Source organism: Chanos chanos, chromosome 1 (assembly GCF_902362185.1).
Source record: "Chanos chanos chromosome 1, fChaCha1.1, whole genome shotgun sequence".
Classification (NCBI taxonomy): domain Eukaryota; kingdom Metazoa; phylum Chordata; class Actinopteri; order Gonorynchiformes; family Chanidae; genus Chanos; species Chanos chanos.
Window position 1 is genome coordinate 56,882,439 of NC_044495.1, and position 13,365 is coordinate 56,895,803.

The 13,365-nt window shown below is 40.4% G+C and overlaps 1 protein-coding gene across 1 annotated transcript; it reads left to right on the forward strand.

The window, feature by feature from the left end:
* The first annotated feature begins 8,487 nt into the window (after positions 1-8,487).
* Positions 8,488-12,891, forward strand: LOC115805391 (GTPase IMAP family member 8-like). Its single transcript, XM_030765958.1, has 6 exons — positions 8,488-9,181; positions 9,691-10,392; positions 10,504-11,340; positions 11,685-11,880; positions 12,277-12,326; positions 12,830-12,891. The coding sequence occupies exons 1-6, from the start codon at positions 8,488-8,490 to the stop codon at positions 12,889-12,891; spliced, it is 2,541 nt and encodes an 846-aa protein (XP_030621818.1).
* The last annotated feature ends 474 nt before the right edge of the window (positions 12,892-13,365 follow it).

The window sequence follows — 13,365 nt, forward strand, 5'->3', positions numbered from 1 at the left end:
TACAGCTCTCTCAGTCTTTGACACGACTGAGAACCTATTTTTGCATAGAGCCACTTTACCTGCTAGTTTGCTGGAGAAAATGAACAGGGGAGGAACCAATATTCTCCCACTATATCTCTTTTGTTATTCAGGAACGATTAAGCCTGCTGGACCATGCACCTCGTAACCTGGAAGTGCTTCATGTAACTGGATATACCAGCTACTACATTGAATATTTTTTTAAAACTTTGTTTGTTTGTTTTTTTTTCTAGATTTTTTTTTTCTTTTTTGTACATGTTCATGGAATGGTGGAGGTAACCGTTGTGCATACATCACTGTTTGAACACAGTTCTGATTTTTTTTTTTTTAATTAAATAGTACACAAATCACATCTAAGCTAACTGTTTTACAGGTTGTATAGAAAATATATTAGTAATAATCAAGATGTTTACTGTAATCATGAATTGTTATGTTTGTATTACTGCTGCATTGAAAAAAGTCTCTGGCAATCAAACAAACAAACAAACAAAAAAAAATTAAAACCAGAAAAAACATTAGAAAAATATGCATATTTTGTAACTAAGAGCATTTCTGCTTCTCCACAGTAACACAGTTTGAGACTTTGCTGGCCAGTTGTATTTGTTCTCAGTTTGTTCCTCATAATGGACGACCAGCTTCATGTGTGACAGTGCTCACCTCACCTCATGCACCCGGTGCAGTGATGATGTCAGATGTTGGCAGGTTTCATGGATGAGAGAGAGAGAGAGAGAGAGAGAGAGAAATGATAGAGCAGGGGAGTGTTATGTATCAGTTATTCAGCTGCTGCATTGTGTGTGTGTGTGTGTGTGTGTGTGTGTGTGTGTGTGTGGAGTACCCCTCCTAATTTCCTTAACTTACTTGTCCTACAAGTTGCACCAGTGAGTGATTAGCCATTAGCACAAACATTTCATCCTTTGTGAAATGTTTAGGGTATGGAACAACAGTTCTGTGTGCATGCATTTTATGTTTGGGTGTGTGCGTGTGGGCAAGATTCACAATCAGTCTCTCCCTTTTTTTTCCTTTTTTTTTTTGCATGTTTGTTTCTCTCTGTCTTCCTTTCCCTGTCAAATGAATGGACCACATATACAAACGTAAGCAGTGATTGTCCCTTCACTCAGACTGGCTCTCCCCTCCTTACTTTTCTTTCTCACACTGTTATGAGGAAAAAAAAAAAAGATGGATCAAAGGATGAACAGAAAGGGAAAATGTATTTCCCTGTCTCCTGTCTGGGTTTAAAATGGACCAAATAGAATGTTTATTTTGACAGAACTCGCTTCTTAAACTTTTTTTTTTTTCCCCAGAAAACTTTAAAGCGGATTACCATAAGCTCCATGGGACCCACCTTACAGAGTCATAAACGAAAACTAAATATGACCCGTTTATGACATACATAAGATATATCTTTGATCCGCTTGTTGGTAGTAATGGTTGTGTGCTGGTAAAGGGAAGATATAAGGTCATTGTACTGTACGAAAAACATTCAGTCTGTTGCACATTGGTTGTCACTAAGATGTATTGCTCAGCTTAATATGCTGGTCCAAGTTGCCACTCCCATGTCCACTTCCTCCAATAAGCACTTTGAATCAGCTTGATGGACAACCTTACTGACCAACAGTTTGTCCTTTTTGTTTTAATTTTGTGGGCATGTTTCCTAAGTCGTTGATATCGTGATGTTTGTATGCTGAAGGAATGCAAGTTAAGTGTTGTGTGAGTCATAATTGAAAAAAAAAACTGCTTCTCTCTTGTATATGCCCATGATTTTTTTACTGTAAATTTTTGACCATTTAAAGGTTATGTCTCTTGATTATTGAATTTCTTTTTTTTTTTTTTAGTTTGACCGTAAAGAAAGATGTATATTGCACTGTGTTGTAAAGCCAGTGTTCAAAAACTGTAAATTCTTAATAAAAATGTATTATAATTTCATTACGATGTTTCTTTTTTGCTTTAAAGAATGGTTTATATAATTTATTGGTTATAATGGTTTATACAAAAAAATTCAAAAGAACTCCAAGATGCAAGTCCCTCAGATGTTTGAGCAATTGCGGTAGGATGGACAGCTCACGTGTACTTCACAGATAAAAAGTACGTTGAAATATTAACCACACAGGAACTACACATCAATTATTAATCCAACAAGTCAAAAAGTAAAGTAGCTGGCAACAACAGATCTTGATAAAATTCCACATTCCAACAGAGAACACTCTCACTGGATTGGAGCAATGAATATAAAGCTAATTATAAGAATCTCATTAATCAAAGCAGGTTTTGGAAGACTTGTTTTCAAAGGCTTCCTAAGATGTAACAGCTCTAAGAACCTGGATCTAGCAATCATAGAACCTCGATATAGCACAGTTTATTAATCTTTCCAGAACTTTTTCTAATGTCTAGCTGACATCAGTTCTCTGCCAGCTTCTCACAGCTTCTCCCAGAACCTTCTGTGATATCGAGGAACTTAGGGCCAATCTGGTTTGTCGCTTTTGCAAGCGAAATCAGGAGTCTCCTTATGGTTGCTGAGTCTCCGAGACAACAAACTTCAGATGTGATGAATCATTTACTTTTATTACTATAGCATGATCATGGGAGAGCGCATTTTAGTCAATTGCGAGCACGGTCTCTCTGAAGGGAGAGAATGACAGAGTATTTATATAGTGACGTGAATAACTTCAGAGGTGGTGCGATGTGGGAGTGGGACCAGTCCGTCCAGCCCCCGATCTTCAATGCAACATGTCCCCAAACACTCTCTCACAACTTCCCTTTGTCTATAATTTTATCTTTAATACAGACAAAACCTTAGACTGTGACGGATGGTCACAGCCTGACATCCCTTTGACGGTTTCACTTGTCTAATCTAAGATATTTTCACCCAAGGTTACAGACAGTTCAAGCAGTGACCGATACTCTTGATTATATAGAAGTTACAACTGATCGATAATACTTTTTCGTTCGGGCTTGCAGGCACATTCCTGCACACACTCAACCATCGCATTCTCGCATAACTTCCTCTTTGTTATTTTTCACTGTTCAACTTAAAAGGACACTTATAATTGCAGCTTAAGACTTGATTAGGCAGAGTATACATCCAGGCAGTCTTAATGCTTAAATATTTTCCACGCTTTCCCTCCAATCTCTCTAACCCCAATCTAAATACACTGCTAAAATCCTCCTTTCCAAAACACAAACTGATTTATCTTTGTAATATGCTTAGTTCTGACAGATTCCTTTTCGTAAGGAAATGCTACACTAGAGAGGAATCTGTCTGTGTGTGTGTGTGTGTGTGTGTGTGTGCAGCCCCAAATTTTATATGTTCCTACAACTGTGGTTGTAAAAGATATCAACTATACCAATAAATAACAGTTACTTTGCATTTGTTGTGACAGCACACTAAATCCAACACCATGTCATGTGTTGTAAGCACAAATGTTAGGACATAAATAGGCGTGCACCAGGACCATGGAGAAAAATTAAAGGGCAGCTTCAGAGAGTCACTGTATCTGGGCGTGTCAGATGCATGACACTTAAACTTCGCTTTTGGAGCATTTCTCTTTTAAGAGAGAAACGTGAACTACATCTTAAAGGAATGCTGAAAAAAAAAACCCAGGTAAAAGCAGAAAAGCATTAGTCCTCCCGTACAGCAGATTAGCAGATACAATAATCAACTTCAGACACTACCCGAGACAAAAAACAAACAAAAAAACAAAACAAATTTGGCATCCATGTGACAGGCCGAGAAAACTGTGTGAAACGCAGAACAGAATGTACAACCAGGAAGCAGGTACAGTAATTTAACACCAATATGCATTATTTTCCACTCATTATTTTGCATAGTACACAGTTACCTGCACTATGTTCTCTGATCCAGAGAGGAAAGCCTGACAGGTTTCACCTCAGCATTTAATGATTAAATTACTGTGGTTATTGTGTTTAGAGTCATTGGAATTTTTCAGTTCTCTCGGATTGTTTATCACTGAGTTTGATCTCTGCTGTCTAAAGAACATTTTCTTCCGATTTGATGAACATTTTCCAGGTAGAAAAATTCTTTATGAACTTAATCTTTATTTGACCAATTTAACATCAAGCAAAAAAAGTTAAAAGACTTGTTTTTCTGGGAGGAGAGGGTTCCTCTTAACTGACGTTACAGCAAGCTCACAGACAAGCACTTTCTAATAGGCACATATATAGCACCATGGGGTACATTTACTCTGCACTCATGTAACCAAGAGAACAGTGTAGTTAGAGAGCATGTTGAATGCAGCCTAAACTGAAGGTGCAGAAACGTCGCCAAACTCTAGTCGAAAATTATTATGCCAGGTGAACATCTTTTACATAGAATGTCTTGAAAAAGTATTCAAACCCCACGAAGTTATCAACATTGTCGGTATTACAAATTAAACTTAAACATATTTTTCCGAACAGTATTTTTATTGTGACACATATGTTGTAACAATAAACTGTTAGAGCCAGAATAAGCTACTTATTTGCAGATATTTTAAAGGAAAAGAAAAATATGCGGCTTGCAGAAGTATTCAACCCTCACAGTATTCAAATCCTCCAATAACAGCTTGAAGTCTTTTGGGGTGAGTGTATACCAGCTTTGCACACCATTCAATAGTTATTATTTTCCCACTCATCTTAGTAAATCACCAGGCTGTTCATGTTGGTTGGATGATGCTAGTGGTCCACAATTTTCAAACAGGGCCACAGGCCCTGTTTACACCTTGCATTGAGATCCGATCCGATCACAAGTAGACAGCTCAAAAGTACAGGTGTAAACACATCCGATGTGCATTGAGGTTGAATCGAGATCCGATCACTCAGACCACATTCGGAGGTGGTTTGGGCCGGATATGACCACATTCTCATGGCAGTGTAAACGCCAATGCGAACTCGACCACATTGAATGACTGCCTACTCAACTCACATCCTCTGCTTACGTGGAAGTACGAACTCGTTTGCGTATGTACACATGCACTAGCCAGCGGCGTCATATTAAAGTGTGACAACAGGCAACAAAAACAGCCAAAATGGATATTGTTTTAATTTCTTCTTTGTCTACTTCTTTTATCTTCCAACAGACTAAGCATGGGAAATGCATTGATGCCTCCTGCCGATTAAAGACAACAATGTTTAACGTGAAAAAGCTTAGTGGCTATGTTCCAAAACATGGCAACGTTCCAAAACTGTGATCAATGATCACCAAATTTCATCTCTTGTCAGAAACGCCTCCTCCTGTCAAAAAAAATCAAAATTGAAAGTGGAGTATGAGGAGTATGGTCGTTATCTTACGTTAAGCGTTTTCCTCTCCGTTGACGCCCAGTATAAGGAAATAGCTTAACGTGCCTTAATGTCCCAAAACAGCGATCAGTGATCACCAAATTTGGCTGACATCTCAAATTCCACAAACAGTATCTCCAATCAAAAAAAAAAAGCAGAACTGAAATTCAGTGAAAGCGGTAATGTGTTGGAAATGATTTACGTGTTTATTTGCATATAGAGGGGGAAGTGAGTTCCGATCTCAGGACATGGATTCTAAAGCCAGGTGTAAACAGACATACTTAGAGCTGTCCACTTGTGATCGGGTCACAAAAATCGGATCTTAATGCATGCAACGTGCAAACGGGACCACAGATTCTCAATGGGATTCAGGTTAGGGTTTTGACCAGGCCACCTTAGGACATTCACTTTTTTGTATCTGAGCCACTACAATGTTGCTTGGGCTTTGGACTGAAAGAGAAACTTTCTCCCAAGCTTCAGTTTCTTAGTAGACTGAAGCAGGTTCTCTTGCAGTATTTTACTGTATTTTGCTCCCTTTATTTTCTTCTTCAGTTTCTTTCATTCTTTCCCTCAGATGCCCCATCCCTGCTGATGAAAAGTATCTCCACAGTCTGATACTTCCACCACCATACATCACTTTGGGACGGTGTTCCTTGCAGCGTGGGCAGTGTTAGGTTTGCATCACACGTAGCACCAATGAATTTTTAGGCCAAAAAAGCTTTATCTTGGTCTGACCACAGAACATTTTCCCAGAACATCTCGGCTGGGACATTTACACGCTTTCTGGCAAACTCCATTCTTTTTGAGTAAAGACTTCTTATGCAGTGCTCTTGATATTGTGTACTGCTGCACCTTTCCTTCACTTTCAGCCACTGACCTCTGAAAGCAATTGTTGGTCCCTCTATGGCACAGGTGTCAAAATCCAGTCCTGGAGGGCCATGGTCCTGCTGTTTTTCTTGTAGACCAACTAAATAGAATCTCTGATTGGCTGAAGAGTGTCCACACCTGTTTTCAAGGTGAAAATCAACAGGTAACTAAGAGGTGAAAACAAAAATCAGCAGGACCCCGACCCAGCAGGACCCCGACCCTCCAGGACCGGATTTTGACACCCCTGCTCTATGGCATCCCTTAGAAGGCTACAGATTTGAGGGACAGCCTTGTCTCAGCAGTGCCTGAGTGAGTGGTGTGATGCAGCTTCTTCTTTCTGATTGTTGATTTCACTCTGCGCTTTTCTCCTACTTGGGCTTCACAGTGGCTCAGTGGTTAGCACCGTTGCCTCGCAGGAAGAAAGCCCTGGGTTTGAATCCTGGCTGTCCCAGGTTCTTTCTGTGTGGAGTTTGCATGTTCTCCCCATGTTTGCGTTCCGGTTTCCTCCCACCACAAACATATGCACACTAGGATTAGTACTCCTGTCAGTAAGTACTAATGACCAAGGCACAAGCTTCCACTGCTATGCTGATGACACACAGTTGTATGTCTCAGCGAAGCCAGACGAGAGACACCAGCTTAACAAAACTGAGGAATGTCTAAAGGATATTAGGCACTGGATGCTTACTAACTTCCTCTCACTTAACTCTGAAAAAACAGAAGTACTTGTACTAGGATCGCATGCGGCTAGGAGTAAGCTTTCCAATCACATAGTTACTCTGGATGGCTCTTTCATCAGGTGTGGCAGTAAAAGACCGACTCTAACATGTTCACTCAGGTTTGTTGACGGTGGAGTGGGTGGCCGCATTGTGTCCCAGAGTGCCATCATGTCCGTATTACCTTCTAGCTCTCCCTTTTAACTATGCTGTAATAGCTTGTCTTGCTGGAGTCTCTGCCTGCACTCAGCACACGATGTATATTTTCCCTTAACCATTAGGCCTATGTGGAACTGAACATCTAACAATGTGTCTCTCTCTCTCTCTCTCTTTGTCTCTCTCTCTCTCTGTCGAGCCACACATGCTACTCACCACAAATGCTACTCCTGAGATATCAGTGATCCTGACTCCTCCCGCCCTGTGGACTGATCCGTCCTGGTGTTATCATCTTTCATCCCCCTGTCAGCCTCCTGTCAGCATCGCCATCCCCTTTGTTCATGCTCCAATTTACTTTCAATTGTAACTGCCCACGTGGTCGGCACCTATTGCACACCTGTTTGGCCAAGGAGGGGTCTCCTCTCTCTGTGGTCCTTCTCAAGATTTCTCCCATTTTCCCATTTCCCTTTTGGGTTTTTGAGCAGTTTTTTCTTGCCTACCATGAGAATTAAGTCAGGGGGTGCCGTCCTGTCTTGATTTGACTGTTGTGGCCTGTAAAGCCCTTTGAGACTGTAAACAGTGATATTGGGCTCTAAATAAACTTGAAACTTGAAACATGAAACTTGACACTTGGCAAAAAGACCTGGAGTTGGTCTCCAGGTTGTTTGCTGCCCACTGCTCCTAGCTCATAGCGTGACTTGTTCACTGCTCTAGTGTGTGTGTGCTCAGTGGTGTTAGTAAGGGTTAAATGCATTTGACTGCTCAGTGTGTGTGTGTGTGTGTGTGACAAATAAAGTACTTCTTCTTCTTCTTCTTGTTCTAATTAATGCATTATTATGACCTTATCTCTTATGTCTATTATGTTCTACCTTTCTTTCAGGTTTACAACCTCAACAATGATCCTTAAAACAGCTGCTTTTTTTTAAAATCTACAAAATGTAAATGATTCACCAAAAGAAACCTATTATTTCTGATTAGGAGACAATTATGTCCTTGTTCAGGAGTAGATATACATCTGTATAACCTTGGAATTTCCAGAGCTCAGGGGTTCGATTGCTTACACAGGCACTATATATCATGGTTTCTTTTTCTTTAAAATGTCTGCAAACAAATAGCTTGTTTTGGCTCTGACAACTTAATGTTAGAGAAAATAAGTTTGCAATAAAAAAAATACTGCCTGGAAAAATATCTATAAAAAACTATATAAAACTATAATTTGCAATCCAGGCAATTCTGATAACTTTCAAGGGGTGTGAATACTTTTGCAAGGCACCGTATACCATCTAATCCCAGTCAGAATGAGTTTCTGTGTGTTTAAATGATAACTGCTGATGAGTAATAAAATTCTATATCACCATACATTTAACAGACTGAGAATAAAATGCATTTGACACCAATTCTGGTAAGAAGCGTCTATAGAAATAATAATGACAATATTTTACCTTCCTGTACAGGTAGCATGTGTCTCTCAGAGCTAAGACTTCTGCTGTTAGGGAATAAAGCTGCAGGAAAGAGTTCAGTGGGAAACGCAATTTTGGGCAGAGATGAATTCAGCTCCACTACTGCTCAGTGTGTGAGGAGACAGGGAGAAGTCGCGGGGAGGCACATCACAGTGGTGGAAGCTCCAGGTTGGTGGAAGAACTACCTTGTTAAAGACACCCCGGAGCTGAATAAACAGGAAATTATACTCAGCACGTCCCTGTGTCCTCCTGGGCCGCATGCTGTACTGATTGTACTACGTGTGGATTCATCGTTCACCGAAACGAACAGAAGAGCAGTCGAGGAACGTTTGGGGTTTTTTGGTGAGACGGTCTGGAGACACACAATGGTTCTCTTTTCCTTTGGGGACTGTCTTGGAGAAACATCTATCGAGCAGCACATCAAGAACCAAATGGGTGCTCTCCAGTGGCTTGTTGAGAAATGTGGAAATAGATATCATGTCTTTAACAATAAGACAATGGACAAGGGTGCTCAGGTTGTTACATTGTTGGAGAAGATTGAGGAAATGGTGAGAGAACACGGTGGTGGCCATTTTGAAATGGAGAAAAGTTTATTATATGCAGTAGAAAGAAGAAGAAGGATGGATGAAAAGGAAGCAAACGAGAGGATCAAAAGAGTTTGTAGGCAGAGAGAAACCCTGCTATATAAAATGGGTATGATTATCTCTCCTCCACCAACTTTTATTTTTTTCTAATAACCAAATCAGTCTCTAGAGACACACTAAATTTTCAATGAATAAATATTTGGGATATTTTTCAGTTTCAGCATTCAGCAACTAATTATGAGTTTCCACCTGTTGCTTATTTTCACATAGTGTTTATAATTATCTTCTCTTATACAAACTTCAGAGACATACATTCCCTTTTGTATGTGATTTCTAACATAGTTTATTTATAAATGAAACAACTTTTAATCTTTTTTTTTATTCTGAACTTTTTAAAATATTATTTCATTAATTCAAAATGACCTCCTAAGAGTATTTACATGTCCTCCTCAGATTCCGCCAATAAGAAAATTTTTTTTTTTATGCTATTTTAGTCGAACTTTGCACTGTTGTTATGATCTTGTTCATCTACTCCACCTAGACTTCCTAAAAGATTTCAGATCAATAGTGACAGAAGTAGATTTAACTTTTTTTCTTTTGAAACAGGCTTTCCGACAGGTATACCGTCCACTCCACAGCTAAGGATTATACTCCTGGGGCACAGACATGCGGGAAAGACTTCAGCAGGGAACACAATTTTCAGCAGAGAGAAATATGAGCTAAGAAGAACTGCTGGGTGTGTGAAGAAACAGGGAGAAGCAGCAGGCAGAGAAGTTACTGTGGTTGAGGCTCCAGGCTGGTGGAACAATTACCTTGTGAAGGACACACCTGAGCGAACCAAACTAGAAATTCTGCTCAGTATGTCCGTATGTCCTCCTGGTCCTCATGCTCTTCTCTTGGTCATTCGTGTGGATGGCTCGTTCATCGAAATAAACAGAGGAGCAATCGAAGAACATGTGGAACTTCTTGGTGAGAGAGTCTGGGGTCATACTATGGTCCTGTTCACCTGCGGAGACTGGCTGGGAGATACAGCTATTGAACAGCACATCCAGAGTGAAGGAAATGCTCTTCAGTGGCTTATCGAGAAATGTGGGAACAGATATCATGTTCTAGACAATAACAGCTGGGAAAATGTGTCCCAGGTTACAGAACTCCTGGAGAAGATTGATGAGATGGTGTCAGGGAACGGTGGAAATCATTACAACATAGACCCTGTGTTCTTAGAGACTGCGACTGAAAGACAGAAGACTGACAATGAAAGAGCCAAACAGCTTCTAATGAAAGTTCAGGACAAGAGAAAGACTCTTAGATCACTAATGGGTGAGAGGGTAACTGATATACTTAGAGTGTACTGAGTAACTCAATTTTGTTGCTAAGTTTTGTGTGTTAATAACTTTTTTTGTTGTTGTTGTTGTTGTTTTTGCCTTATAGATGATACGCACTGTTTCTCGGAACTGAGGATGATTTTGCTGGGCTGTAGATATGCTGGAAAGAGCTCTTCAGGAAACACTATCCTAGCCGGACAGGAGTTTGACTTACGCGGAACTGGTGGGTGCGTGAAGAGACAAGGGGAGGCCGCAGGGAAGCAGATTACTTTGATCGAAGCACCAGGCTGGCTGAGATCTCGCCCCGCGGAGCTGACACCTGAATCGGACAAAACAGAAATAATTCACAGTTTATCTCTGTGCCATCTGGGACCTCACAGTCTGTTGCTGGTCATACAGGCAGACACTTCGTTCACAGAGAAGCACAGAAGAACGGTAGAAGAACACATGGAGCTTCTTGGAGAACGTGTCTGGAGCCACACTATAGTGTTGTTCACCTGTGGAGATAGTCTAGGAGAGACAACTATCGAACAACACATTGAGAGCGAAGGAGAGGCTCTTCAGTGGATTGTCGAGACATGTCAAAACAGATATCACGTCCTTAACAATGAACGTGGAGATCGTGGCTTCATGGTTGCAGAGCTGTTTGAGAAAATAGAGGAGATGTTGGTGGGAAACAATGGTGTGTATTACAGATCACCCGGAAATCTTTTTCTTCGGCCTGCGCCAGACAGATTGGAAAGAAAACTGAAAAAGGAGAAAAAGAAAGTGATGATGATGGTGCAAGAACAAAACGCAAAGACCGAACAGGCTCCAGTCGACATCATAGTCAGTATGCAGAGTGCAGAGACGCATGGGAATTTGAAGGAGAAAGAACATTTGTCCCTGGCAAATTTGGATATACACATTCAGAAAGCTGGCAGTATGCCCACTCCTCTAAACTGTGAGTTTTGTGGTGATTATTTTCATCCTTCGTTGGCATTCAGATGTAGGATTGGCCTTTTCTTGTTTTGCATTTTGATAAACGTCATAGCTACCAAGAGACCAAAGGGTATTTTCATTGCATAACCACATTTCGAAATACAAAACCTGTTATGATTTAGATCTCAGTCCATTTGCCACACTGAACACAATATGGAGTTCACCATGTGATTCAATTTCATGGAAAGTGTAGGATCTCTGATTTGTCATTAGTCAGTGAAGCAACCTTGATACACTGGTTCTCACTGAACCAGTCATATGAATAGAGTTGTATCTGAGTGAGTGTGAATTTTTTTTTTTCCACAGCTGGTGGAGGCAACACTTCTGATTCAGGTTCTGATTATGGATCTGAAACCTCCCTGACTGGTTCCAGCAATTTTTATACATCACTGATGTCAGTGGTTTCATCCGTCAGCTCTGGCATTGGATCTTTGAGAAACTTGGCTACCAAAGGGATCAACAAGTTACAGCTGTTTAAGACAAGACCTGACCTGAGTCCAGTGTCAGAGACTGACACAATCTTTCAAATGCAAAAATCAGAAGGAAACGACTCGAACATAGAAGGGAAACAAAGAAGGAAAAGCCTCAGGTGTGACCAAAAGGGGAATTAACACAGAATCCTCAGTCTAGCGATGGGATCCTCTCGGTGTTTTCATATAGTGTCATATACATAATGTTACAATTCTGTTTTTTGGAGCACACGCATCTATTTAGCCGTTGTCTTAATTAAATTTTACAAATTAATAGTTATGTTTAACTGCCTTATTATCAGTCTCTGACTTTATCCCAACATTCTCAGCTTACGAATCACTGCTGACATTATTCATATCACTCAGGACTGGGAAAGAACAAATGGTAAACATTTCGAGAACTTGTTATTGTTATTCTGGGTGGGCAGCACGGTGGTGCAGTGGGGAACGCTGTCGCCTCACAGGAAGAAGGTGCCAGGTCAGACTCTGTGTGAACCTTTCTGTATGGAGTTTGCATGTTCTCCCTGTGTCTGCATGGTTTCCTCCAGTAGCTCAGGTTTCCTCCCACAGTCCAAAGACAGTTTAGATGAATTGGAGAAACTAAATTGCCCCAAATTTCCCCTAAGTATGAATGTATGAATGTGTGTGTGTCTGCCCTATGATGGATTGGCAACCTGTCCATGGTGCATCCCCGCGACCCTAATTAGGATAAGTGGCTTTGAAAGTGAGTGAGGGAGTGAGTGAGTTATTACTATGAGAAAAAAGAAGTTAACAAAATTAAACATGTTCTGATCTGTGCAGAGATTGAAAACAGGATAACTCGCAGAGAAAAACTCTCACTGACCTCCATACCATTCTTAGATTGCAACATTTTTCAAGCTTAGGAAATTTCGGACAATGCACAAAAGGGCAGACTTTCTGGAAAGATATGGGAAAGATGACCATGATGAGAACTTCTGGGTGTGAATCTCTGGAACCAAGTTTCAGAGCAGCTGGTGAAGATTGACAGGATAGTGGTGGAAAACAGTGGTGTCATGTTTTGAAAAGGACCATTGCAAAAAATAGCAGAACAAAGAAGACAGCTGAAGGAGGAGAGAGTGAAGGACAGAAAGATCAATATGCAGAAACAGAGAGAGACCCTTGGATCTCTGGGTAAGTTGAAGTCTGTCTCACCAGGCAATGAATAGCAGTGCTTAGTATGATGATTACCATTTGCATATAAATAAGATTTTCTTTTTTTTTACCCATTTGGCTATTCTATTTTTTTAGAGTATATAAATAGAACATTTCTGTTGCCAACATAGTTCGCATGTTTTGAATGCTACTTGTGCATTTTCCTCAACAACTTAAGTCAGAGACAACATTTTCCTTCCTTCACCATAGCCTTACTTACATCAGTCTCTGTTCTGAAATGGTTTCAATCAGCCTCGTATATAATTGGTATGGTATAATGGTATAAAATTTAAATGCAGAGGTAATCTACAACATCGAGGTAGAACACCTCAGAGGGACAAATT